Source organism: Coniosporium apollinis (genome assembly GCF_000281105.1).
Source record: "Coniosporium apollinis CBS 100218 chromosome Unknown supercont1.2, whole genome shotgun sequence".
NCBI lineage: Eukaryota > Fungi > Ascomycota > Dothideomycetes > Coniosporium > Coniosporium apollinis.
The window spans coordinates 192,306-218,177 of NW_006913264.1; the positions used below are offsets into that span (position 1 = coordinate 192,306).

The 25,872-nt window shown below is 55.7% G+C and overlaps 12 protein-coding genes across 12 annotated transcripts; 6 read left to right on the top strand and 6 right to left on the bottom strand.

Moving 5' to 3' along the window:
- Positions 1-482: 482 nt before the first annotated feature.
- On the top strand, positions 483-1,990 carry W97_00437 (uncharacterized protein; the record flags this gene model as incomplete). The annotated part of the gene is made up of 4 exons (XM_007778351.1): positions 483-1,206; positions 1,277-1,666; positions 1,721-1,855; positions 1,911-1,990. The coding sequence occupies 4 exons, from the start codon at positions 483-485 to the stop codon at positions 1,988-1,990; spliced, it is 1,329 nt and encodes a 442-aa protein (XP_007776541.1).
- A 1,243-nt stretch (positions 1,991-3,233) lies between these two features.
- W97_00438 (uncharacterized protein) lies at positions 3,234-4,564 on the bottom strand (the record flags this gene model as incomplete). Its single annotated transcript, XM_007778352.1, has 2 exons — positions 3,234-4,239; positions 4,296-4,564. 2 exons carry the CDS (start codon positions 4,562-4,564, stop codon positions 3,234-3,236), a joined length of 1,275 nt encoding a protein of 424 aa, XP_007776542.1.
- A 1,550-nt stretch (positions 4,565-6,114) lies between these two features.
- Positions 6,115-7,524, bottom strand: W97_00439 (uncharacterized protein; the record flags this gene model as incomplete). Its single annotated transcript, XM_007778353.1, has 3 exons — positions 6,115-6,357; positions 6,446-7,330; positions 7,447-7,524. The coding sequence occupies 3 exons, from the start codon at positions 7,522-7,524 to the stop codon at positions 6,115-6,117; spliced, it is 1,206 nt and encodes a 401-aa protein (XP_007776543.1).
- Positions 7,525-8,090: 566 nt separating this feature from the next.
- W97_00440 (peptidyl-prolyl cis-trans isomerase-like 3) lies at positions 8,091-8,725 on the top strand (the record flags this gene model as incomplete). Its single annotated transcript, XM_007778354.1, has 3 exons — positions 8,091-8,102; positions 8,174-8,338; positions 8,411-8,725. The coding sequence occupies 3 exons, from the start codon at positions 8,091-8,093 to the stop codon at positions 8,723-8,725; spliced, it is 492 nt and encodes a 163-aa protein (XP_007776544.1).
- A 795-nt stretch (positions 8,726-9,520) lies between these two features.
- Positions 9,521-10,049, bottom strand: W97_00441 (uncharacterized protein; the record flags this gene model as incomplete). The annotated part of the gene is made up of 2 exons (XM_007778355.1): positions 9,521-9,929; positions 9,979-10,049. 2 exons carry the CDS (start codon positions 10,047-10,049, stop codon positions 9,521-9,523), a joined length of 480 nt encoding a protein of 159 aa, XP_007776545.1.
- An 807-nt stretch (positions 10,050-10,856) lies between these two features.
- On the bottom strand, positions 10,857-12,496 carry W97_00442 (uncharacterized protein; the record flags this gene model as incomplete). Its single annotated transcript, XM_007778356.1, has 2 exons — positions 10,857-12,299; positions 12,353-12,496. The coding sequence occupies 2 exons, from the start codon at positions 12,494-12,496 to the stop codon at positions 10,857-10,859; spliced, it is 1,587 nt and encodes a 528-aa protein (XP_007776546.1).
- A 346-nt stretch (positions 12,497-12,842) lies between these two features.
- Positions 12,843-13,499, bottom strand: W97_00443 (uncharacterized protein; the record flags this gene model as incomplete). Its single annotated transcript, XM_007778357.1, has 1 exon — positions 12,843-13,499. The coding sequence occupies one exon, from the start codon at positions 13,497-13,499 to the stop codon at positions 12,843-12,845; it is 657 nt and encodes a 218-aa protein (XP_007776547.1).
- A 271-nt stretch (positions 13,500-13,770) lies between these two features.
- W97_00444 (uncharacterized protein) lies at positions 13,771-15,570 on the top strand (the record flags this gene model as incomplete). Its single annotated transcript, XM_007778358.1, has 2 exons — positions 13,771-13,824; positions 13,873-15,570. 2 exons carry the CDS (start codon positions 13,771-13,773, stop codon positions 15,568-15,570), a joined length of 1,752 nt encoding a protein of 583 aa, XP_007776548.1.
- Positions 15,571-16,513: 943 nt separating this feature from the next.
- W97_00445 (uncharacterized protein) lies at positions 16,514-16,777 on the top strand (the record flags this gene model as incomplete). Its single annotated transcript, XM_007778359.1, has 1 exon — positions 16,514-16,777. The coding sequence occupies one exon, from the start codon at positions 16,514-16,516 to the stop codon at positions 16,775-16,777; it is 264 nt and encodes an 87-aa protein (XP_007776549.1).
- An 830-nt stretch (positions 16,778-17,607) lies between these two features.
- On the bottom strand, positions 17,608-20,350 carry W97_00446 (uncharacterized protein; the record flags this gene model as incomplete). The annotated part of the gene is made up of 4 exons (XM_007778360.1): positions 17,608-17,784; positions 17,891-19,419; positions 19,590-20,202; positions 20,255-20,350. 4 exons carry the CDS (start codon positions 20,348-20,350, stop codon positions 17,608-17,610), a joined length of 2,415 nt encoding a protein of 804 aa, XP_007776550.1.
- Positions 20,351-20,674: 324 nt separating this feature from the next.
- W97_00447 (pre-mRNA-splicing factor ATP-dependent RNA helicase PRP43) lies at positions 20,675-23,091 on the top strand (the record flags this gene model as incomplete). The annotated part of the gene is made up of 3 exons (XM_007778361.1): positions 20,675-21,000; positions 21,050-22,913; positions 22,972-23,091. 3 exons carry the CDS (start codon positions 20,675-20,677, stop codon positions 23,089-23,091), a joined length of 2,310 nt encoding a protein of 769 aa, XP_007776551.1.
- Positions 23,092-23,971: 880 nt separating this feature from the next.
- On the top strand, positions 23,972-24,720 carry W97_00448 (uncharacterized protein; the record flags this gene model as incomplete). The annotated part of the gene is made up of 2 exons (XM_007778362.1): positions 23,972-24,090; positions 24,141-24,720. The coding sequence occupies 2 exons, from the start codon at positions 23,972-23,974 to the stop codon at positions 24,718-24,720; spliced, it is 699 nt and encodes a 232-aa protein (XP_007776552.1).
- Between the last annotated feature and the right edge of the window lie 1,152 nt (positions 24,721-25,872).

Below are 25,872 nucleotides of genomic sequence, written 5' to 3' on the forward strand. Positions count from 1 at the left end.
TTGGTCTTGCCCACAGTTGCTGCTGGTGCTTGAGATTATTGAGAAACGTTCCGTTGGTGCAAGATGCCAGTCCACGTCATAATGGCAGCGGTGAGAGCGCCTCTATCGCTGTTTAGACGAATGACATTCTCTTATCTCTTGTTTCGACCACTGGTTTCAATTATCACTTTATTGGTGTCCATTTTGGCGCACCACTAGACAGTCTAACAACCAATCAGACTTTTCTTAGATCCTAGCAAGACCCTGCTTCCGCAGACAAGCAGGATCGGTATACTGAAATAGGAAAGATTACATACAACACGCTTCATCATTTCCCTTTCCTACGTCCATGTCTTCCGTGGCTGCGGTACGCATGTGTCAGAGTACAACCACGTCTTGATTGTTTCAACGACACACGAGCTCAACATAGGATTGTGATAAATGGCTGTGCAGGACTGCCTAATCTCTCGAGCAGAGCCCTCGCTGCACTCACCACAACAGTCATGGACGACCTACCTTACATAGCCTCTTTCCCGACCGCCGCCGTTCTGACAATCTTCCTCCTCTTAGCCTGCAGATATGCCGGCGTAGCAGGCCCAATCCATCTCATCCATCGCAACCCCAAGTATCTCGTACATGCCGACACCACAGCACCACCGACTCCAAGAGTACCCAAACAGTCCCCCTTACCGCCCGACTGGTTCACCTCCCCGACCCTCCTCCCGCTTGAAAACCGCGCCCTCCACAGCACAACCTGGCACGCCCTCCTGCACTCCTCCCGCCTCGCGAATCCCGGCTCCTACATTACCCTGACCCTCGCGACCTACCCGCTGATCCTGATCCGGGGCCGGGACGATGTGATCCGCGCTTTCCACAACGTGTGCCGCCACCGCGCGTACGCGGTCGCAAGGAAAGAGACGGGGAAGAGTCTGGTGCTGAGGTGCGGATATCATGGCTGGTGCTATGATGCGAGGGGCGAATTGGTCAAGGCGCCGCAGTTTGAAGGGATCGAGGGGTTTGAGAGGGAGGAGAATGGGTTGTTTGAGGTGGGGTGTGTGACGGATGGGGACGGGTTGGTGTGGGTGAACTTGGATAGGAGGAGGGAGAGGGGGACGCCAGAGAAACATGAGATAGGGGAGTGGGTGAGGCAGAGGGGAATGAGGATGGAGGAGGGGGTGTGGGTTGAGGGATGGGATGTCGAAGGGGAATTCAATTGGAAGGTTGCTGGTATGTTGTTCCTACCGTGTCGGTGATATTTGCGCGGTGTGTATGTCCTGTCGGAGTTGACGAGCGGCAGCTCAACGGCCAGGACAAATTGTCTCTTCGTCGCCCTTCTTCCGCAGTTACTGGAGAAACCGGCTCTCCTCAGCTGCAGGCTGGCTTCGAAAGAACTTCTACAGCGAGGCTGAGTTCCGTGCGAGCTTCGCCGTCTCTATGCTGACGAGCATTCACCTCGTCCCTGCGACATCGGCATGGGTGATGTCAACCGTCTTTCCCAGCTCTGCCACCCGAAGCAAGGTCCGCTTCGACGTGTACTCGTGCGAAGGGGCAGAAAGATTTGCAGTCAACCCTGGCGAAACAGATGCTGTGAAACAGCAGAGCGAAGTTTGGGTGCAGCGACTGGCGGAGACGCAATCGGCCATTGACCGTGACGGTGGTGTGAGAGCGATGTCCAGCGTGAGCCTTGGTAAGGTCTTTGAGCTTGGCCATCACCCGTTCTGCCGTAGGCTGATCTTTTTAGAAGAGACTCAACATGACATCCTTAAGCGGCTCAGAGCCCATGTTAAGCTCGAGCAGGTCGGCGGCGAAGAGATATACCCAGCATCGCCGAGGCAGACCAAGCGGGACAACGTCTGCGAAGGGAAAGCTGAGAAGCGTAGGGTTCTCTCGTCCGGATCAAAGCAAGTGCGAGAGCTGACAGAGCGACGTAGTCTGCAGCCAGTTGGAGGGCTCGAGGACCGGTATTGCGTGTGATGTCGGCGGCGGACAGAACCCTCTGCTAGCCTGGTAGGCGTATGAACGCAAAGTTTGCGGGCCTAAATAGACCTGTGTTGTTGTGAACGATATCAGGAGTATATCAGATTGGAGTTGACGGCTATGAGTTAGGCTCCGCGGAGCACGGTCCCGTCGAAGATCTGCTCGGGGACCTACAAAATACGGTACTAGGATAGATAGCATAACAATTAATAATCAGCGGCGACTGGGATATCGCGTTTACACAGCAGTCCATTCTTATGTCCTAGGCTGATACCTTTCTCTGCAGCGAGCAGTAGACCTCGATAGCATTCACGTTCGTTTGGTTATCCGCAATGGTGAACCAACAAGAGGAGAGGGCGTAAAACACCTTCATCTATACGGACGGGCGACTATATCATGAACGATCCGGAAGAAAGATGACACGGAGACGGCGGACAGCGGTGACTTGTGACGAATGTCATGGCTGGAAGATGACTGCCGTGGTTTGGAAAGCAGTGATATAGCCAAAGCGCGTGCATGTTAGAGGCAGAGATGGAGAAAGTCAACTTAGCTACCGAAACCAAGATTTGAGAGAAACTGTTCAACAGGAGCCCTCAGACCTCTGGCGCAAGCGCTCATCAGATCACAGCTCGACGTCCTGGTGAGTCTGGCACGGCAGTGCAGTCGCCCGCACAAAATGCACCGTCTGGACAAAGAGCGTTTGGTAACGCGCGCAGCCTCTGAACGTCCACCGCCAACCCTCCGGAGTGCCTCGTGCCATTCGCGCAGAAGACAGCCGTTGCGCTGGACAGCGCTTTCCAGGCAAAGATCCTGTGACCAACGGCGGCAGGCGCGTTGCATTTGCGACGTTCTATGGTGAAGAGCTGATTGCCGTTTTGGGAAGGGTGCGTCCGCTCGGGGAACGGCCCGCTGGGCAGCCACGATCTGAAGGGTGCAGTCCAGTCCTCCAGAGCAGGTAAGGTACGAGGACCGGTCCGTTGCGGGAAACGAGTGTCAAGATTGGATATTGCTAGCAGTTTACTCTAGACTGGCGTCCGAAGATCGGGGGATTTGGTGCATGAGAACGTTAGGGGTGCCATCTATCAGTTCTACACTGGTCGTACATTTCTCAACTAGATAGTCCAAACGTAAGACTCCTCGGCAATGCCCAGATGCATCCCACCGTGCCGCATGACCGATGCTACACACGCCCGAGAGCCCTGCAGCCAAAGCGCGAAAACAGCAACGGATCCAGAAATCCCTAAACCCACCAAATCCAGCTCCTATGCTTCGAGCGCTCATCCCCTCGAAAACGACCCCCTCTGCGCGTCGTCAATCCCACTCAACCTCATCTTTAGCCTCTCCTCCTCCTCTTCTATCTCCTGCAACTGCAGCAGCCTCTGCCGCTTATCCTGCAGCTGCGCCTGCCTCTGCCTAATCTGCGCCATCTCTTCATCCGTGGCCCAAGGTTGCGAGTCTGCCGAGCCTGTCGTGGAGCCAGGCGCAAGGAGGACGGGTGGCTCGTTGCTACTAGAAGCCAAGTCTCCTATGCTGGTTTGGCGCGTGGGTGCGACGGAGCTGGCAGGGGAAAGGAGTGTGGGAATTGGTGGTGAGCTCACGTCTGATGGGGCGGAGGGTTGACGTGAGTGCTGAACTGGAACGGATGCTGGAGCGGCTAAAGGACTCGTGGGCATCTGCGTGGCTGAAGGGCTCGTAGGCATCTCTATCGGTGGTGTTGCGTTCTGAGGGTACGCGTGCTGCTGTTGCTGCTGCACCGGTTGTGGGTGGCCGCCTCCGTAGTACTGTGTTGCGACGGGGTAAGAGGTGGCGTAAGCGGACTGTTTTGAGGGATCGTAGTAGCCGTTTGGTGTCGGCGCCATCACTTCCGGTAGGTCTTGCTGCGGCGCGTGGTACGCTGGCTTTGCTCTCTTTCGCCGCCAGAATATCAAGAATGCGCCGGCTAGCACCGCCAGCAAGACAACGGCGACAGCGACAACGATGCCGACCAGTGCGCCTTTGCTAAAACCTGAGCTTTGTACGGTAGTAAAGGTTGTGCCTGTAGCAGAAGCTCCACCAGTCGCAATCCCAGCGGGTGTAGCTGTATCAGACGGGCTGTTCCTGGTGTGGGTTGGGATTCGACCTGGCCGGAGAGGATCGGTCTCGAGGTTTGGGAGGTCAGTCTCTTGCCAGCGGACCTGAATCGCATATGCTTGGGACCAAGTCGAAGACGTGCTGGAGACTGCAGCGGTCTGATCATAGACCCAGGAGTAGCAGTATGACTGGATGCTGCTAGCTGAGTATCCACTGCTTCCATTTCAGCAACTGGTCCCCTTAAAGTTTGGCAGTTCAGCGAAACGAACCTTGGGCAGCATATTATCGCTGTCTCCCAGAGCTGTACGGCCGGACCAGCATCGAAGGATGTCCGCGTCGCCGCGCTCGTATAGCTGTGCGGGCAAATTGCGGGCGAGTAGTATCCGACATCACCGTCCCAGTACGCTGACCAGTTCGGTGGCATGCAATCCCTGGTGCTGAATCTACTTTGGCCAGTTTCACAGTATCTCGGCGTTGGCCTGAAGGCGGTAGTCAGGGCGCCGGCAGGCGGTGTCGCGGGAATGGTTTGGGTTGCCATATCGACGCTGGTAGAGAGCAGTTGCGGGAACAAACCAAACCGGAAGACTTGAGAGAACGCGCGAAGACGACGACGGTGGACTTAGGAGGTCGCATGGCGGACGCCAAACATGCGATAGCATAATTCTCGGACTAATCCCCAGCCCTCCAGCCTCCTCTGGCGCTCTGATAGCATAACTGGGGGCCAAAACATTGCAACGTTACCCATTGGTTACATGGCGCCATCCGGACGCCTTGACTGCCTCAGGCTGGTAGGATGGCTTGTCTTGCAGGCACAAATCGTGCATATATCTACGCGCCGAACATGGATCAGGAGTTGTGGCTTGCCAAGCGAGATGAAACGGGTCGAAGGATTCCAGGGCCAGCGCCGCGGGAAATGGGGTAAACTTCTGGAGAGAACGTGGTGACAAAGATGAAACCGCATGTAGGAGCTCAAGCAGATGAGTGAAGAATGAGTACAGACCAACAAGCTGTCGTCTTGGATGGCATATGGATAGGTATCAGCTAGGAGCTATCCGTCTACCACCTATCCTGCGTGAACGTCAGTCCATTTGACAGGCGGTATCGACAGCCGAGCATACGGGTGATCTGAGTGCACATTATATTAAGAGTATCAACTGCTCAACGCCATCCTTCTAGCACGCTGTATTGGTGGCCACGGGCCGTCCCAGGTGGTGGAAGATTATACAATACCTAAGGGCTCGAAGACATGGAAACCTTTGAGACTCTCGGCCCGGTTGCCGAGAGCCGGCAAACGGCCCCCTTGATCCCTAAATCACCGACAGCATGGGACTACGGACGATTAGAGCGCCAACAAACAAACAGAATGCAGGCTTCAAACGGGGACATCCTCGCTGCAGTAAGCGCGACAACCTTAAGCTCGCATAGCTAAAGCTGATCAAGTTGCATCATCAAGCTCCAGAGCAATCTTCGCAATGCCAAGGCCACATTCGGCGGGCACAGCGCGCAATATCAGAGTCTCAAAGCCATGGTGGACGAGCACATGTCCGACACAGGCGAGACCACGCAATCCCCGAACACCTCGTCGTCGGCTACCCCCGCTCAACCAGCTCAACTGTCGCTCAATCTGACGATTCGGACTAAGCCTACTTGATAGAGAAACGAGTGAGCAATGATCCTAGCTTCTGCTGTGGTATCGACTGCAACACTACAAGTAACACAGTTCCAGCCGGCAGACTCCAGAGATACACGCCCCGTGCAGGAGGAAAAGAGTGAACAAAACTCCAAGGCGATGCACATGTTTCGAGTTTCCCAGGAGCCATTGGCCCTCTCTCCGCAAGCCATGCAAGACTCCCAGCCTATGTCCAGCGTGCAAGCACTTGGCGCCTGACGCCTGAAGCGAGATTTCCCAACCGTATGCGCCTTCGCTTCATAACCAAAAGGAAGTCGTTGAGCGCATGTACGTTACGCGTTTCCCTTACCTCTCGTCATTCCTCTCCTGACCCGAGCTCCTGGCTCTGTCGGTGCATTGTCTCTGCACGCGTGGAGTCTTCCTCCTTTAGTCGTAAAGCCTCTTGCAAATCACCCGCTTCAGTCGATCAGCGGTTTCCTCACGCCCCCGACAATAGCCATACCCAGCGCACCAAGACCGCCAGGCTCGTTCGCTTTGATGATGTATGAAGCGGGGACCATCGGGTTGTCCGGGCTAACGTGCGCTGCATCCTTCGCTGCCTGCTCTATCGCCTCCATTTCCTCCTTGCAGCCGGCGTGATCGAACGGACAGACGACGATGGGCTGCCGTACCAGTATGTCCTTTGCCGACGACATTTGGGCCTATCACGCCGCGTTAGCCGATAATCCACGCCAAGCCGCAAATGTTCAAACTGCACAACGTCCACCACCCCTAGTTCCGGAAACTCACTTTTACTGTAAGGAAGTACTCAATCTTATACAGCGTCCCCGTAGTCGTAAACCCCCCAACCGCAAACGTCGGAAACTCCTTTTTCCCCCTCGGCACAATGCCCTCACTATCCCTAAGATCCTTCGCCGGAAACACCAGCCCCAAATTTGTGAAATACCCCGCCTCCGGCATCTTGACCCCAATCGCCTGCGTGCTCTTCGCCAGCACCTTGACCTTCTTACTCGGCTCATCCCCCTCATGATTATACGTAATCTCCTCCTCGATTCCCACCGTGATCTTCTGGATCGTCACCTTCCGCGCCCTGGACAACCAATCCGGGTTCGGGCTCAGCTTGATATACACGCTCACCGGATCGAGGGGGCCGTACGACCAGCGCGGCAGCGAGATGCCAAGCGTGACGAGGTGGTCCGTGACGCGCTCCGCGCTCTCGGGCCGGTTGTACATCCCAAACGTGGACAGCGTATCGTATCTGCATATCGGTACGGGAAACGGGTATTTCTTCTGCTCCTGATGCCCTTGCTGCACCGTGACCACGAGCTCGTAAAACGTCTCTGCCGTCCGGCTCGGCAGCTGCAGACTCGCGGGCGGCACGCGCCGAGCCACCTCCTCGCCGCCGCGGCCGTAGGGGATGAAGATCACGAAGGGGAGGTCCATGCACAGCACGGACTCGTACTCTTTCCCTGCGGGACATCGGAACAGCAGCATCTCTTTGCCGACGACGTCGGCGATCTCTTTGCGCGGCGCGGCGAGGTGTTTCTTGGTGACGGAGTCGGCGGAGGGGTGGATCGTTTCGCGGCGGACGAGGGCGATGGTAACGAGGGAGACGAGGACGGGGGCGGAGACGCCGATGAGGGGGCGGATCTCGACTTTGCCTTCTATGCGCGGCTGTAGCAATCGTATACAATTAGCCCGTGTTATGTTCTTTCCTCCAAACTAGGTATCTTCGCAACGTCCGCACTGGGGGCGCGCGCAACAACGTGGATGATTAATATGAGACCTACCAGCGTCGCCGATATACCCGGGTATCCCACGAGGAAATTACTGTTCGGCGGCCCAGAGACCCGCACGAAGGCCGCCATGCTTATGGTGAACGAGGACAGCGGCCTGCCAGCGGTGTTGGCCGCATGGAGGATCGCGTACGCCCGATCCTAGCTCTTCCTGCCTGTGCCCCTCCGCGTAATTGACTTTTACTGCGCAAATATCCGGCAATCAGGTTGCGCTCGTGGTTGCGCTGACGGTATGAATCGCGGCGGCAGCTGAACCGTAAGCTCTGGCGGAGGTACTTGGGATCTGATAGCGGCGAGTCGGTGTTGGATATAGTTGCGGGGCGAGGCTGTGGGCTGCGAGGGGTAACAAGTTGTGCTCGGCCTAGCAATACCTAGGGATATGGCGGTAGCTTGTGGGGATAGTTGGTGGCGGAGGTTCAATGGTGAAGTCAGGTAGGTGGACAGCTTGCGGTGATTGGCGGTGTTGTTGCGGATGTCCAGGGTCCTAGGTGTTGCTGTCGGACCCGTCGGACACGGCGCTGACGAAGTGTCACCCGCTGGCCGGCTGGAAACGAACGATCAACCAAGGCCACACAGCAGCTGTCACGTTGTCAGGCTTATATTGTGTGCAAAAACGATGCGCGCGTTCCAGAAACACTATGTCCGTCACAGTGAGTTCCAATTGCACCTACACACACCCATGGCTCCGGATACGTTCAGCTAACATATATGTCTACCCCAGCTCCACACCACCCACGGTGACCTCAAGCTCGAGATCTTCTGCGAATCCGTCCCCCACACCGCCGAGAACTTCCTCGCCCTCTGCGCCAGCTCCTTCTACAATGGCTCGCCCTTCCACCGAAACATCCCCGGCTTCATGATCCAGACCGGCTCGCCTGCCGCGGACGTAAGACTTCGTCCCCTACCTCGCTACTCCCCACGCCATGAACATAGAGGAAGCTGACGCCCACATTTACAGCCCAAGTCTAAGACCTCGACCTCCATCTATGGCAACGGCCTCTTCGCCGACGAGATCAAGCCATCCCTCCGGCACAACGCGCGCGGGATTGTGAGCATGGCGAACAAGGGGCCGGATACGAATGGGAGCCAGTTCTTCGTTTGCTATGCGCCTGCGCCGCATTTGGATGGGAAAAACACCGTCTTTGGCCGGGTGATTGATGGGATGGAGACGCTGGATCGGCTGGAGGGGCTGGAGGTGGATAAGAAGGGAAGGCCGAAGGAGAAGTGTGTTATCGAGAGGGTCACTATGCATGCGAATCCCCTGGCTGGTTGAGGAGTGGGGGCTGGAAGGGGATGCGAAAATGTGGAGGATCCGGCAGAGGAGGCTTTATGCGAGAAAGAGCGCGTGAAGCGCGAGGCGGTTGACACGCATCATGTCAGTATGAAAAAACAGCAGTAAGAGTGTGACACGAATCCGAAGCACGTGGCATACATTCTGCTCAATTGAATACGCGCAGAGAAGAAAGGAAGAGCATCTCTTCGTCAGTCAACGTTCCTCCCGCAAAGTCAAACACAGTCTACTCATCCCCTTTCCCGTGCTCCAAACAACGCTTTCATCCGCATGACTGAGTAGTATCAAGATAATCTTTTCCACACTGGCTGCGTCTGAGACAGATCTCATCTTCAGAAGCTCGACTTCTCTTCCGCTGCTGAATCGAACTCCATGAAGCATCCTCCGTAAACCCGTACCATCAAAGAGCTTCTTTGTGTTCCTCCCAAGGCGAGCATGAGACACTCTCCAGGTCGAGATTGCCACCCTTTGAAGCCCCGGAGAGTGAGTTCGTCGTGCTCACTCGACCTTCGCCCGTCTGTGCAAGTTCATTGTCCCTTGGTAAGACGAAGCAGCAAGAGCTCGTGGAGTGCCTTTCGGGACGTAGTACTGCCTTGCAACTACCGGAGGGTGTTTTTTCTTCGATTGCTTGCGTTGCATGAGTGGGCCGTGGAGATCTTCCCGAAGCTCGTCGCCAAACGTCATCTTTTGTTGATTCCGCTCAAAGTACGTCGGCTGCATTTTGCGAATTGCGATAGCCTTGAACATGCGGCGGAGTGGTGATCCAGATTTCGTATCTTAGTAGGTACGCGACAAGGCGTGGGAGCGGGTGAAGTTGTCCATCTTCGTGTGGTTGGCTTTGGATGCGAGAGCCTCCATGACTAGATTCTGCACTCGCGGCAGTTGAAGCTTCTCGGCAAGAATCCAAAGGTCGCAAAGGTGATCCCAGCTTCCCATTTTTCCACGTCGGTTGTTCTCGAAGATCTGACCTCGTTTGATGTAGGAGCTGACATCCCTGAAAACTTCGGGATCGGTGCCGTCGAACTTGAAGACGCCCTTAGTGGCCTCGTCCGATCCGTTCCGGAACGCCTCCTCGAAGAACGGAGAGATGCGACAAGCGAGGGCTTTATTGAAGGTGATCATATAAGGGTTCACTCCTTCATTGAACTGATCGATGTAGCACTGGAAAGTCTCGTCTTTGGCGTCACTGGGCTCACTTAGAGGAAATCAACAAAAGGATGGAGATGGGACTTTACTCGACGCTTGCCTCCGATAGATGTTCGTCTAGCTTCCTCTTCTTGACAACTTGTCCGATTCCCGCAGCCATGATCGAGCGTGTAGACTGTGAGCTTGTGCAAAATCTTCAGTTCGGTCTCGTAGATCTATCTATGTTAACGGTGGTGGGTGCTCACGACGAGGCTTTTGTAGCGGGACGTGGAACAGGTGATTGACGAAAGGAGGTTAGGAAAAGAGGTGAGCAGATCAGGTTGAAGAAGTGAGGTTGAAGAAGAGAATGGAGAAAGAGGGTTGAAGAACATAATTTGCATTGTGGGCCGGAAGGTGAACGGAACTAGTGTGTGATGCATGAAGTGAAGTGGGCTGGAGTGAGTGGAGTGAGTGAACTGCATCCAAATGTGGACTGATAGCGTAACAACACCAGGTATCACGACCACGAGAACGGAGAGAATGCTCCCAACTTTGACTGCGTAACGGTTGGTAGTGCAGAAAGCTAGAACTACGTAACTGCTCAACCCGCCGTACAAAGGAAAATGCTTCATGCGCATTGAAAAGCCTAACAAGAACGCCTTGGAGTCAAACTTCTATCCCCTCCAGTACTGACTTCCTATCCCAACGTGCATAGTGCACTGCGACTTTCTCGGGAGAGAAACCTCAAGCCAGCGCATCCAGAAGAGTTTCCTGATCGAAACCCATGGATTCACTGTGAGATGGATGTGAGAGACGGGCAAACCTGGGAGAACGCGTGGTGAACCGCATACTAGTCTTAACACGAGCGGGAACACACAAATCAGGAACACAATCAGGAACAAACAATTAGAAGATTTCTTTGGTATCTAAGAACGCCAGGAAAATGCTTCAAGAATTCCAAATGGCCAAAGACGTCAGACGCTTGTTATCATGGCCTTCCGTGGGACTCCTTCTCCTCCAAGGATAGGGTGCCAGTCTCAGTCGCCAGTGTATCCTGCGCGGTATCGGAGGTCTCAACATTTCGACGCTGATGCTCCTTGACTTGCCCCTCCTCTGCCGTTCCATCCTCACCCGCCGGATTCTCATATCCCTCGGTCTTGATGTCGTTCAGCCCCAGGTCCTCTTTCTCTTGGTCCGTGCGCTGATAGTCCTCCACCGTGATCTGCGCGTCAGGCTCTGGAGCCGTGTAGCTTTGCACATAGCTGCTGGCCAACGGGTCTTCCAGTAAGATGGTGAACTTGACGTCCCCGTTGATGGCCGCCGAGAGGTTGCTGAAGAAGGCTTCCCACTTCGACTTTGAGGTAGCGTCCATTGAATCGCCGCCGCTAAACTCGTTGTCATCGGTGTCGAATATCGAAGAGCGGAGGTCGTCGCGGACTTGCGTCAAGAGGCCCTCCACGGTTGTGAAGCGGCCGCCGAGAGTGCCTGGCTCAACGCTCAGATTGAGTTCGGGGCAGGTCATGGCGCATGACTCCGACTTCAGTATGTCGCGCGACAGGTCTTCCTTGTTCTGAACCGACAGCGTGATGCGGCGGCCCATATCAGGAACCTCGCCACCTGTCTTGACTTCATTGCTTCGGTAACCACAGTGCTCGCATACCGTGCTCATCAGCACTACTTGCTTGAAGTGGGGAATGTTCACCATCTTCATGTTGGTGGTGCATGACTTCATGCAACCGGGGCAGCTTGCTGGAAAAGAGTAGACTTGGTTCTCGACAATGTCCTCTTCGTCTACGTTGTTGACCATTTGCCCGGATGGTGGCATGTGGGGATACATCTCGCTCGCGTGGTACTCTGGCCTGATCTCGGTGTCGGGCGCACCGTTCGTCTGCTCCTCCCCAGACCCGAGGCCTAGCGCTTCATTCTGCGCTGCGGTCCTGGCATAATCGTGCCGCGCATACTTGCCCGCTCTATCGTCAGGCGAGGGCTCTATCCAGGAGTTTCCTGCCGGATCATCCACCGATATCGAGAAGTCGATATTTTCTCCTTGGATCATCCTACCAAGCGCCCGCAATAGGTCATCAATTTTTCGCCAGACCTCCGGCACTAGCTCCTTGCGCTCTGGCTGCTTCTGAGCGAGATCTTGCTGCACCATGCTCAGTATGCCCTCCACGTTGGACAGTTGTCCTCGCCCGGGTGGAATCTCAAGATCGATGTCTTCTATCCGGAGTATACAGGTGTCGCTCTTCACTATCTGTCTGTTTAGATCCTCCTTGCTATCAACCTTGAGCGTGTACTTTGCGCCGCGCGGTTGTATCTCGCCTGCGGGTTGGATCTCGGAGTTGCGGAAATTGCAGTGCGGGCAGTCGAAAGACATGATGACGATCTCGCGAAAGAAGGGGATCTTCGTCAATAGCAGCCTGGTGGTGCCCTGCGATTGAGTCAGCGCGTTGAACATTAGACGGCGCATGCGGGCCAACGTACGTCCTCGTGGCAGTTCATGCACAAGCTCTCAATCTCATCAACCACCTTCTGCTCGTTGTCTTCAACATCCTGGCTCGCCTCTGCGACCTTGCGCCCCATGTCTTCGAAGAGGTCTCGGGCTAAGCTTTTACCGGGCGTCGCCATATTGGTAAAGGTGTTGTGAAATCGGGTGGGCTAAAATCGCGTAGGGCGACAGATATTCGGAGAATAGAGAATGTCGATTGTTTGGAGTGGCTTGTAAGTTGCTTGGTACGAGTGTCAAGGGTGTGACTTGATGATGGGACTTTTTTTTTGCCCCACGTTCGGTGGGCTGCACCCCTGTCAGCGCTAACTCAGCCCTACGAGATCTGTTGCGCACGGACGCTACTGTGGCATTCGATGCTTTTCGCTGATGACGGGAGTGATGGGGAGGTATATTGTTAGAAGGAACTGTTCTCGATGATCCATCAAAGCATGACCACGACGGCATGCTGGAAGGCTGAGCTCCAACTCAGTTAGTCTTCATCAAATCCATCAAATCGAGACCGAAGCCTCCACCAGAGCTTGACGCAGGCGGTCCAGTCCTGCTCTTCGCGAGCGCAGCTTGGAGACTACCTTGCTTCCTTGCCTTAGCCCGTTTCTTACTGCTAGCATTTGCTGAGGGAACCGCTCCCGTTGCTGTTGGACTAGCAGTGCTGCTCGCTGTGGGCGTGGACGGTCCAACCGATGAGTCCAGGGATGCGGATAATGGCGTTGGCGAAGGGACTGCAGACGCTGCCTTGGATCCAGCGGCGGAGGGCTTCGGTGAAGGCTGAGTCTTCGATACCAGCAGTGTCTTGCGGCTGCATCTGTTGCAGGTGTAAACTGCTGTTGTAGTGGATTCCACGACCGACGACCGCTGCTTAGCCTTTTCCTTCTTTGACACCTTATGGGGAGGCGGTCGTAGTGACTGCTGCCTGACGATAGCGTTGACTCCGGGAACAAAGATGCTGCCACAAGCACCGCAGACCTCACGACGGCGCGCCTCTGGGAGTTTGAGGTCGTTCTCCAGTGCTAGCTTGTGAAACTCCGTCTGCATGAAAGCCGATGTGGATGGTGAAGCCAAGGCTAGGAGATGTGCAGAGTCGTGGAGGTACCTAAGCCTCGCAGTAAGTGCCGGCGATGCCATGATCCCTAACGGTTTGCAGTTGATGGATTGTCGTAAAAGAAGCATGAGACGTGCGAGGGAGAAGCGTCGAAGTGATCTCGCTTGATGCCTTAGGCGCACGGTGAAAACTCACCAATGACCACCTCTCTCGAAACCAGAACAAGTGCAACACCGCCGGGGCAAAATGTTGTATTGAACATGATAGAGAGCTAGTGCCTCTATGCAGAACTCTGAATCCGCATTGGAAATCCGTTGAATAAGAATGCATACACCTCAACACAGCGCCACGACAATGGAACCGGAGATGATCGAGAAGGCAGGCCTGCGGATAGCCGTTCAGGGCTGTGTGAGGACATTCCTTTAGACACGGAGCGAATTTTACTAACATGATCAGGGACACGGCACTCTTCACGAGATATATGCGTCCATCGCAAAGACATGTGAAATCAAGGGCTACGACGGCGTTGACCTGTTGATCATCGGCGGAGACTTTCAGGTACCTCAGTCAATATCAAAGATCACGTGCATCATTATGAACATCTTCCAGGCAGTGCGCAATGCATACGATCTGAACTGTATGGCTGTACCGGTCAAGTACCGCCAGATTGGAGACTTTCATGAATACTACTCGGGCGCCCGAACAGTCCCATATCTCACGATCTTCGTTGGCGGCAACCACGAGGCGAGCAATCACTTATGGGAGCTTTACTATGGCGGATGGGCCGCGCCAGGTATCTACTACATGGGAGCCGCGAACGTTGTCCGACTCGGTCCCCTCCGCATCGCTGGACTCTCCGGAATCTGGAACGGTAGAGACTATAAGAAACCTCATTTCGAACGGTTGCCATACAACTCGAGCGACGTCAGGAGTATCTATCATGTTCGCGAACTGGATACGAGGAAGCTGCTGCAGATTCGAACTCAGGTCGACATAGGTATCAGCCATGACTGGCCTCGCGGTGTGGAATGGCAAGGCGACCTAAGGGGTCTGCTCAGAGTGAAGCCTTATCTGGAGGAGGACCTAAATAACGGGCGCCTCAACAGCGTAGCAGCAAAACTTGCCCTTGACAGGCTGAGGCCGGCATACTGGTTCAGTGCACATCACCATGTCAAGTTCGCCGCAACCATCAATCATTCGAAAGAAGAGAACGGGTCGGACGGTCAGAAACAAGCAGTGAATCAGGCACAGCCTATGTCCAATGAACAGCAAGCTACCGCAACAAAGAACGAGGAAGAGATCGATCTTGACCTAGATGAAGGTGTTCCCGTCGCTACGCAGGCCGCACCTTCAGAACCGCCGAAGTTGTCGAATGCGGATGAAATTGATCTCGGCCTGGATGATGAAGACGAAAGACCGGCACAAACACATGATGATACACCCACTGTGCCAGAAGACCTTCGAGCGCAGCTACCTGCGGCATTCTCCAGACCTCCAGCCAACACTAGCACAGAGGGATTCCTCCCACCTCCCGACATCACAAACAAGCTCACGCGCTTCCTCGCGCTCGACAAGTGTGGCGCAAACCGCAGCTTCCTCCAAATCCTCGGCGTCGAGCCCGTAAGCCAGCCCTCAGCACCGGCACATCAGCAGAAGTCTTTCCATCTCGAATACGACAAGGAATGGCTCGCTATCCTCCGCGTCTTCGCCGCCGACCTCACCCTCGGCGACCCCTCGGCACAAATCCCCCAGGACCAGGGCTCAGCGCACTATCTACCTCGCATCGAAACCGAGGAGGCCTGGGTCGAAGCCAACGTCGTCCAGCCGGGCAAGATGATCATACCCGAAAACTTCGAGCTTACCGCGCCCGTATATGACCCGGCGATGGGCATCAACGTACAAGGCCAGCCGCGAGAATACAGAAATCCGCAGACAAGGGCATTCTGCGAGATGCTACAGATCCCGAACCCATTCCACGCAACCGAGGAGGAAGTTCAAGCGAGGATGCAAGCTGGCCCTCGACCGGACGATCCTAGGTTCGAAGGCGGTCACCGGGGCAGAGGAGGTTTCGGTGGTGGTCGGGGCTGGGCTCGCGGCCGAGGCGGAAATAGAGGCGGGACCAGGGGCGGACAGGGGCGGGCACGGCAGCGGTAGATGAGCGGCCAGAAGCAAAGCTGTGGTCGCGGAAGTGCCGGGGACGGCCAGTGACATGGAGGAAGCATCTGGTTAGTTCGATGCACGTGACGTCCAGCTGAAGCAACTCAGTCCCTTCCGTTTCACATCCCGTGATCGGCGGCTTCTCGGCCCTTCTCGCTCTCCCGCCACACTTCCACGCCACACCTGGTGGCAAAACCTGGAAGAATCTCCGCCGCTTGTCCTCATTTGCTGCGCATTCGGACAGACGTCGAAAAGCACCTCGGCTTTCGCGGCTCGAGCTGTCTGATCTGCCTTACCCCTGCAGGCGCGACGCATGGATATCCCGCCTGGTCCGACGCACCAGGCGGCGCCGAGACGCTTTTCCCGCAGCTGCCCGCGTGGGTTCCCTGTCAGGGTCTCGATTTGCCACATCGCCGTCATCGTGGAAAACCTTAATGGATCGGTGCTCGAAAAGGAAATCGAGAATCTGCAGGGTCTGGACTTGATCTACCGGGGACTAAATGTTCGTTCTGGGACGCAGCTGGATGGACAACCGGGCACCTCCATGTGGCCGGCTGGACGGCGTTGAGTCGGTTTCGTGATGGCCGCTTCCTCTTGTGGACAGGTTTCCGTTGGGTCTCGTGCGAGCAGTGCCCCCCAAGGCTTTGTCACCTACGGTTGGAGACGGCGACTACGGTGTCGTCTCCGACCTCTCAGGGTTGGTTTTGCCTGAAACACACTCACAGCTGCGTGGCTTCCTGAGAGAATATCTTGAAGAGGCGGTCGCGTCTTCCCATTCTGTATCCCTCTAACAGAAACACTCACTCTTCTACTCCGTCTCTCGCTGTTTCCTTCTTCTCCTTCGACCGGTCACTACATCCAAGTACCAAAGTCTATCTGCATCCATCCATCCAGTCTCCACATCTTCCTCCAACCCTCAACCACATTCGCCACCCCCACAATGTTCACCTCCAAGTTCACCGAGCACCTCGACGAGCGCACCGTCGAGACCTCCTACTTCTCCTCGCACCAAGACGTCAGCCTGCAAGACGTGCTCGCCGAGACCGAGACCCGCCGACGCTCCTCGACCAACCAGAGCAGCAGCAGTAGCGAATCCGCCAACAGCTCGGCGTCCGCTTCGTCGGCCGCGACTAGCCCCAGGTCGCCCTCGCCGTCGAAAACAAAGTTCAGACGCTTCACGCTGAGCGGCAAGGGCCGTTCGTGATGAGGCTCTTCCGCCCGGGCTTTTGGGGTGACCCGGGAGCCACGACTTTCATCTACGCGGAGGATTGCGGAGCTCGTCTGGCCACATCGGATCTGTGGGGCTTCATTCGGGAGGAACTATCGAATACATGGGATCTTGGGCAATAGACGCATGGAACATCAGAGGCATTAAGGAAAGCCGATCAGCATGAGAGACTGCTTGCTGTGGGTAATGGGCATCGATTCAGCACGATCATTACGACAGGACTTCGGGACGGAACGAAAAGGCATTGGCGTTGAGGAGTATTGTTCGCCACTATCCTGGATGGAAAATGAAAGGCATCGCATGTGTTGCAATGGCAATTATTGGAGGTGTTGTTCGCCATATGGGTCCTTCCGCTTACATGTGGTGGTATGGGCTTGACCATGAAGAGGAGGACGCGAAGCCTTTGTGTCATGGGGGATGGGCGGAGTGAGGAGACCTCACTGGAAGATTATACCCTTTTGTTAACATGTACGACTCTTCTTCCGTACACCGCATGTACTACGCTTCAGTGCGATCATAGACTTTTTCGTTTATGCTATTGCTATAAGGCAAACCTTTTTCTACTGTTCACTCTTAATTCATCGATCTCTCTGCCAACTTTTGATTTCGTGCACCACGAGCCCTAGACACTTCCCTTCCCTCCATCCGCCTTTAGCGCACTAGCATGCCGTCAGTCGTTCATGCTGAAGCGGCGCCTCACTGGCACTGGTCGTCGTCAACAGCCTCAGCACGCATAGCGCAAACTGCATGCACCTAAACCCTAACCCCTCGACAACGCTATCGACTACAAGTTCTCTCAAAGAGCATCACATGAGGCACCCATTCTTCTTACTGGAATGCATCTCGCTAATTCCCAGCCTGACCCTCCGTCCACCCAGCTCCACGAACGCCTCAACCAGCCACTCATACCACACCTTCCTATCGTCCGTCTGGCGCCACATGCTGACCTCCACGTCCGCGCCGTCGGGGAGGTATATCGGAGTCTGCATGGAACCCGTCAGCGCTCTACTATCCCCCACTGCTCCCAGCAACAACCACACCCGGCGAGGGACGAAAGGGGGCAGCAGGAGCCAAAGCACTCAACCCTACCTTCAGCGGAAAGAAAATCGGAAACCAGCTAATCATGTCCTTGCTCTTGGCCTCCATCGTCGCCGGATTCGTGCTCAGTTCCACTTCCCCGTCTGCGCCGCCCGCATACAGCACGGTCTCGAAGTAGCCCGCGAGCCCGTGACACACGCCGCGGCTCGGGCACTGGAACCGCGTCCGCGAGAAGCGCGCGTTGTGCTCGTTCGCGCCGTCGCCGCCTGTGGCTCCCCCGCCGCCTCCCGCTGCACTGCCGCCGCGGCGGAGGTGCGATTGCGCGAGGATCTTGGCGGGTAGCGGATGGGAGAACTGCCAGGCTTGCTGGATGTCTGACTCTGGCTGTTCTTGGTCCTGCGGAGAAGACATGCTTTTCCGCGACTTTTTGCTTTGCTGAGACGGATCCTGTGGGGGTGCTGGCGGCGTGGCCTTGGTTGAGAGGAAGTCGATGGCGTGCAGCATGACCACGTAAGGCAGGTCGAAGGCCTGCGGATCTGACGGTAGGCGGTGGAGGATATCTGCGTGCAGGCGCGGTGCAGCGATCGGTGTGAGGTGTGCGGTGTACAAGGATGGGATCGAGATACCGTGCTCAGGGTTCAGGACGTGTTGTACGCCGTCCAGACATTCTGGACTGAGCTCGTTGTCTGCGAACGAACCCAGCAGTTCCGACACCAGGATATCAACCTTGCCATGCGTGCCGTCTTCCCCATGTGGCCCTTTCCAGGCGCGCATGTCAGACTTGACGACAGTGACTTGCCGCTTCCAGGTGTCTTCGTTGTGCCGTTGCAGCAAGACGTACGCGTTCGGGTTCTTCTCGACGGCCCACGCCTCGATCGCTACGCCTGTCGTCTCGCTGGCGCGTAGGGCCCGCGTGACGAGGGGGCCACGACCAGCGCCGACGACTGCCACGACGACCGCGCCGCTCGATGACGAGGTGGTCTTGCTTTGGGCCTTCCAGTCCCGCAACGCTTGTGCGATAGCTCGCTCGTACCATTCGTACTTAATCGGGTCCTTCTCGAAGACTTCATACGTGATGCTCTCCAGATTATCCGTCAGCGGCTGAAGCGGCGATTGGAGGTAATCCTGATATCCAGACCCAAAGCGCTCGATCAGCGATTTTGGAGGCTGGTTGCGCTGCAAGTATCGAATGTAGCTCAGATGTGGTGTCGGATCATTCTTGGTCTTTTGGGCCTGCTTCTGTTGCGGCTGGCGTGCAGCTTCCGCAGGCGTTGGAGATGGTGACTGAGTGTCTCCAGCGTCTGCTGCGGCACTGGCTGAGAGGTAGCCATCCGCGACTGGGATTAGTGAATCGGGGTCGTTGAGTCCTGGTATCGGCCCGACGTCGCTGAGGAGGAGCCAGGGCGGCGTCTTGAGCCGCATACAGCGGGCAATGAAGGCTTGGTTAGGTTTGGAGAGAACGGGGTATCCGAGTTTGTTTTCGAGGAAGGATGATCCTGGCAGCACGAGGAGGCGTAATGGCTCGGAACACCACCGGGACTGAAGTGACATGGCTGGGAGGTGGCGAGGCAGAGAGAGGGCTGGTCAGGCATGAGTCAGCTTGCTTCGCGGTGCTCCTAGACAGACTATGCAGGGAAGGGGAAGTACCTCACAGAGCATTTAGCACATTAAGAGGAGCTGGTCGAGCAGGCACCGCAAATCGCATGGAATCATTGAAAATTGGCTAGAACGAGAGAATCGAACCACTTACCTACTGATAGTCTAGAGCTGTATTTGCAAATCGATCTGATGACGTTCCAGGCGTCCCAAGATTGGAGCTGACTGGGCTTCTCCTCTTGCCTTTGCTCTTCAGCGCTTACCTGCAGATACTCGGGTCTAGCGAAAGGGCCTAGGTCTCCCATTACGGCGGAGCTGTCATCCCAAGATGGATCGCCAGCCATGGGCAAAAGGATCTGCAAGTTCAGATAGGGTCCCATATCCAAGGCCTCCTGAATGGCACGGGCGTACTGCGGCAACCCTTGGCCCGAACAGATGCTGTGCAAGCTCGGGCCTTGGACGATGACATTACCCACACCGCAGAACGCTGCGTATGCAATCTCCTGGTTGAACACTTGCAGAGACAGACTGGCAATGACTGGGTCCGGAGACGCCAGGTCTATCCAGGGGCTGGTGACTGCGAGCAGCTGTGAGATAGTTTCACTGGGAGAAAGTGGAGTGTCGGCTGGCGTGAGAGGGGCGACCAAGGGCGTAGGGACGTCTGACTCAGGAGTTCCTGCTTCGATCTCGGCCTGGTAGGATGAAAGGAGCGTCAAGACTCGTGAGTGGAAGTGCGAGGTTGTGATAGGAGTTGTAAGCATATCATACTGCTTCTGGGTTAGCCAGCATGAGCCGTGTGTTCTTGCCCATTGCACTCACGTTGCAATCCTGGGCCTGCTGAAGCACATGTTCAGAAACAGGCGCGCTTCTTTTGCTCTCATGCTGGCCGACGTAGAAAACGGGCATGTCGCCCATGTTGGCCGAGGAATCCACGGTGAATAGGAGTTTTGGAGGGGTGGTTCTTCGGATTGCTGGCTGTGTATCCGGGTCAATATCAAGTTATGCCGGATAACCACCTAGGTAGAGTATTCGTGATACTGCCGTTAAACAGTCCACCGTGGTTTGATATTTGGCATCCACGTGACGTGCCACAGTAAATTTCGCTGCGCTTCTGGCACGACTCGCCCGCCGCAGTGGCAGCCTTAGGCCGATCGTCGACAATTTTCTACGACGCGGAAGGCGACTGATCGAATTTCACCGACCCTACCCTCACCGCCAAACCTTAGACAACTACTTCAAATGGATCGCAGACCCAACGGCGAAGACGGTTCTCGTGTAAAACGCCAAAAGACATCTGCCACGGACATGGACCCAAAAGCAAATCCCTACCTGGCGCACATGTACCAGGACGACGCTCCCTCCAGCAACGGTTATGCAAACGGCTATTCCTCGAACTCGAGACAGAAGACCTCCGCCCTGGCCAAGTTCTCACGCCATGCCAGCACATCAGTGCTCGCCCAGGCGGCGGAGGATGGCCCGAACAATCCCTTCACCGGACAGCAACTGTCGCAGCAGTACTTCAACATCCTGAAGACAAGGCGCAACCTGCCTGTCCATGTTCAAAGGTCGGTAGAGCCCGTTTGTGAGTCGCAGCAGAGGCTAACAATCTTGCAGAGATGAGTTCCTTCAAATGTACCAGAAGAGCCAGATCCTTGTCTTCGTCGGTGAGACCGGTTCCGGCAAGACCACTCAGATCCCACAGTTCATCCTCTTCGACGACCTCCCGCACTTCCAGAACAAGATGGTCGCTTGTACACAGCCTCGCCGAGTCGCAGCCATGTCCGTGGCCCAGCGCGTAGCGCAAGAGATGGATGTTCCTCTTGGAGAGGAAGTGGGTTACAGCATCCGTTTCGAGGACAAGACGTCGTCCAAGACCATGCTCAAGTACATGACGGACGGCATGTTGCTGCGCGAGGCGATGAACGACCATGACTTGACCCGTTACAGCACTATTATTCTGGACGAGGCTCACGAGCGTACCTTGGCTACGGATATTCTCATGGGTTTGCTAAAAGAGGTGGCGCTGAGGAGGCCTGATCTGAAAATCGTCATCATGTCTGCCACGCTTGATGCGCAAAAATTCCAGCGGTACTTCAACGATGCGCCTTTACTGGCTGTGCCCGGACGCACGCACCCTGTCGAGATCTTTTACACGCCGGAGCCTGAGCGAGACTACGTAGAAGCGGCTCTCCGCACGGTCCTGCAGATACACGCAACCGAGCCCGAGGGCGACATCCTCCTGTTCTTGACCGGTGAAGAGGAGATTGAAGACGCATGTCGAAAGATCAGCCTGGAAGCGGATGAGCTAATACGGGAAGCCGACGCTGGTCCGATGAAGGTTTATCCGCTTTACGGCACGTTACCGCCCGCACAGCAGCAGCGTATCTTCGAGCCCGCCCCTCCTCCCCGAACTAAGGATGGACGGCCAGGGCGTAAAGTCATCGTCTCTACTAATATTGCCGAGACCTCGCTCACCATCGACGGCATCGTCTACGTTGTGGACCCGGGCTTCAGCAAGCAAAAGGTCTACAACCCTAGGATACGCGTTGAGTCTTTGCTAGTCTCGCCCATATCCAAGGCCTCCGCCCAACAGCGCGCCGGTCGTGCCGGTCGTACGCGTCCAGGCAAGTGCTTCCGGCTGTACACCGAGGCAGCCTTCAAGAAAGAGCTCATCGAGCAAACTTACCCCGAGATCCTGCGCTCCAATCTAGCATCGACGGTACTCGAGCTAAAAAAGCTCGGCATCGACGACCTCGTCCACTTCGACCTGATGGATCCACCCGCGCCCGAAACCCTCATGCGCGCCCTCGAAGAGCTCAACTACCTCGCCTGCCTTGACGACGAAGGCGAGCTCACGCATCTGGGACGACTAGCTTCCGAGTTCCCGCTCGATCCCGCGCTCGCCGTCATGCTGATCTCCTCCCCTGAGTTCTACTGCTCCAATGAAATCCTCTCCCTCACCGCCCTCCTCTCCGTCCCCCAGCTCTTCGTCCGGCCCGCCAGCGCCAGAAAGCGCGCCGACGAGATGAAAGACCTCTTCGCGCACCCCGATGGCGATCACCTGACGATGCTGAACGTGTACCACGCCTTCAAGGCCCCAGAAGCTCAGAACAACCCCAAGCAGTGGTGCCACGACCACTTCCTGTCTTACCGCGCCCTCCAGCAGGCGGACAACGTGCGCCTGCAGCTCAAGCGCATCATGGAGCGCGAGGAGCTGGAGCTGATGAGCACGCCGTTCGAGGACAAGAAGTACTACGAGAACATCCGAAGGGCCTTGGTGTCGGGCTTCTTCATGCAGGTTGCGAAGAGGGATGGGAGTGGCAAGACTTATGTGACTGTGAAGGACGAACAGAACGTCCTGTTGCATCCGAGCACTGTGCTTGGACAGGACAGCGAGTGGGTCGTGTACAATGAGTTTGTGCTCACGACGAAGAATTACATCCGCACGGTCACGGCTGTTAAGCCGGAGTGGTTGCTGGTGAGTCTCTTCCTGTGTGATGTGGGGGTTGAGGATAGGAGCTAACGGGTTGTTGCAGGATATTGCTCCGACATACTATGACCTGGATACTTTCAAGAAGGGCGAGGTCAAGACGGCACTGACGCGGACCGTCGAGAAGATGAGGAGGAGAGAGGCGATCAAGGGGGGCAGGAAGTGAATGCACAACTCGCAGCGGCGTCTTGGGAACTTGATCACTGCATTCACGGTTGTTCGGGATGTAGAAGGGAACTGGCGTTCGTAAACGGCCGTCTGCTGATGCATTGAGCTATCTGCTTCTCGGTGATGGAGAGACAGATACGGTCTCGCGCGTCTCAGTCGGAGACTTTTCACCGTGGGGGCGTGACACATTTATGCTTGTAGAGGTTTTTGTCTAAACCAGGCGTGATCAATGAGGCGTTCTCTAACCTTGAGGCCAGGAGTAGACCGAGGCCTGGCAACAAAACTTCATCTGTCACTGTAGAATTCAAAGTCAAGCTTCACCACCTCACCAAGCTCGTCTCTGCTCATAACCGGGCAAATTCTTTCTCCGGCCTTCCCAGCCTCTCACGACAAAAGTCGCGTCTCAGCGCGTCTCCAGCCGTGTTTGTCGCGCCACGGTTTGAACATCGCCGTGATCTCGGGCTTCGTCAGGCTACTGCACTTCATCTCCTTGCCAACTGCGACTAAACATTCTCCAATTCTCTTCAGTCCGGCCTTCAACACAGTCACTCCCGCATCTTCGCACTACCGTTCAGATGTCAGCTCCTGAGCCGCCGCGGTTTCGCCGTCGTTACAGGCGCCCTCGCGGCAACTTTTCCGGCGCATCCGGAGGGTCGACGACGACTGCTCCATCCGGAGTCGGAGCGTCTGGATCGTTCGGAGGGTTCGGAGGGTCCGGAGCGCAGCCGAGTCAACCTGCTCAGGCCGGATTGTTGGCAAGCCAGCCGACTGAACCTGCTCAAGTCTCGCTGTTCGGAGGATTGTCGACTCAGCCAGCTCAACCACCTGTTCTCGTTGCAGGCGATCAGTCGTCTAGTCAACCTGGCCAGCCTCACGTAATGCAGTCCGGAGGTGGGGAAGCCGCCGCCGACAGCACCGTCTCAGCGGTGGTTGTAGAAGACGACAAGGTGGTTAAGAAGAGGAAGGTCGACAGCGAACCAGCACGGTCTAGCTTGCAGTAAGTTTGCCACTCTGGCATCCTGGGCCCGTTCACTGAACCACTCCTAGCACCTTCTCCAGCGATGTCTTCGAAGTACATGTCGGCCCTGAACCCGTCCGCTTCGTCCTACATGAAACCCTCGCCTGCCGCGTCTGCCCATTCTTCGAAAGAGCAATTCAACGCGGCTTCGCCGAAGCGACCTCAAGGATGATCACGCTGGCCGATGACGAGCCCGAGACATTCAGCGAGGTCGTATCCTGGATCTATCGAGATGAACTCTTCCCAGACATCGCGTTGCCTGAATATCCAAAGAACATCCAGCTCTGCAAGCTCTGGGTTCTCGCAGACAAGCTTTGCATGCCCGTCCTCCAGAATCGCATCGTGGAAGTCATCGCATGCAAAGCTAAGGCGCAGAATCGTGCCACTTCCACGGAGACCTTGGATTACATTTGGAGCCACACACCCCGGGGAGCACGACTGCGCACCGTCTTCGTAGTCATATGTGTACGGACCATGACAAAACCTGATTTTTGGGACAGGAAGGAAACACTTCCTGCGGAGTTCGTACAAGAGTTTTGCTACGCATTGATCAATACCCTTGACGCCGCGCAGCCCGACCGAACAAGAAACATCTTGGAACTCCAATAATACTCCGTCGAGACCACCACTCCGGGAACCCTTGCCGCGACTACTATGCTGAAGTCAGAGGCGCCTGGAGAGGAGGAACCTCTTGTTAGCACTGCTGCTTCCCCTTCCGCAACCGCGACAAGCGCTCTCACCGGCTCCTGGCTTGATGGCATGCCCTTTAGGGAATGCTAAGCCATCTCCTCGTTACCTGCCGAGGGCGGAAGCACATCCTCGACTTCGTCATCTCTGAGACTTTCCAGCTTCATTAGGATTGCACAAGGTGGTTAACAGCATTAGGGGGGGGGGGATTGACATTCAAGGCCGTTGATACTGTTTTTGCACGGGCAGCATTAGATCGACGCTTATGAACTTACAACCCTGCGAGTTTTTGCACGTGAAGGGGTTTCACTTGCACGGTGAGGTAGCTTATCACATGGTTCGGCCTTTAAGTTAAGTTATCAAAAAATGGAGACTTCTTCCTCCTTCAAAGTGCCTGACGAAACCACTTTCATTGTAGCATTCTCTCAAGAGTCGAAGATCAAGGCGACAAGCCCTTTGAACTCCTCCATCAAGCCTCTGCCTTGGTCAAAGCGATCCGAGCAGAACACAATCGACGGACGTTGACCGGCTCTCCTCTTTCGAACTTTGTTTGCACAGCTCCCTTACCTCCACAACGTGACTAACTGAAACCGAATCCCTCTGCGTCATTCATGTCCCTGTGTAAGCAAACCGCGCCCTAAGCTTGCATCTCGTCACTTCTGAACTTGCCAACGTTGTACTTCCGTCAGCGATCCATCATGCAGAACGAGAGCGTAGCGAAATATGTTTCCAGCTGGAATAAGGTCGACCCTCCACAGCGACGGAAGGGCAGACTGAATAGAGCGGAGTTCTCATCTCGCATCAACTATAGACATCCAACTCATGGAGCGAGGAGAGGAATGTATATGCTCGTGATGCATTGTGTCACTTCACGCCTATCCCGACTTGGTCACTGCAGACGTGAATGAAAACCGATTTACAGTAGCTTCTTCACCAGCACTCGCGTCCCTCTGTCTGACCGTCAAGACACAGCGCGCACTGGGTATTCAATCCGTCCCAAATATCCTCCCGATTCAGCACGGTGCAGCAGACCGCCCCGCGCCCAGAACTCCGGCTAAATGCTCGTAGACATGA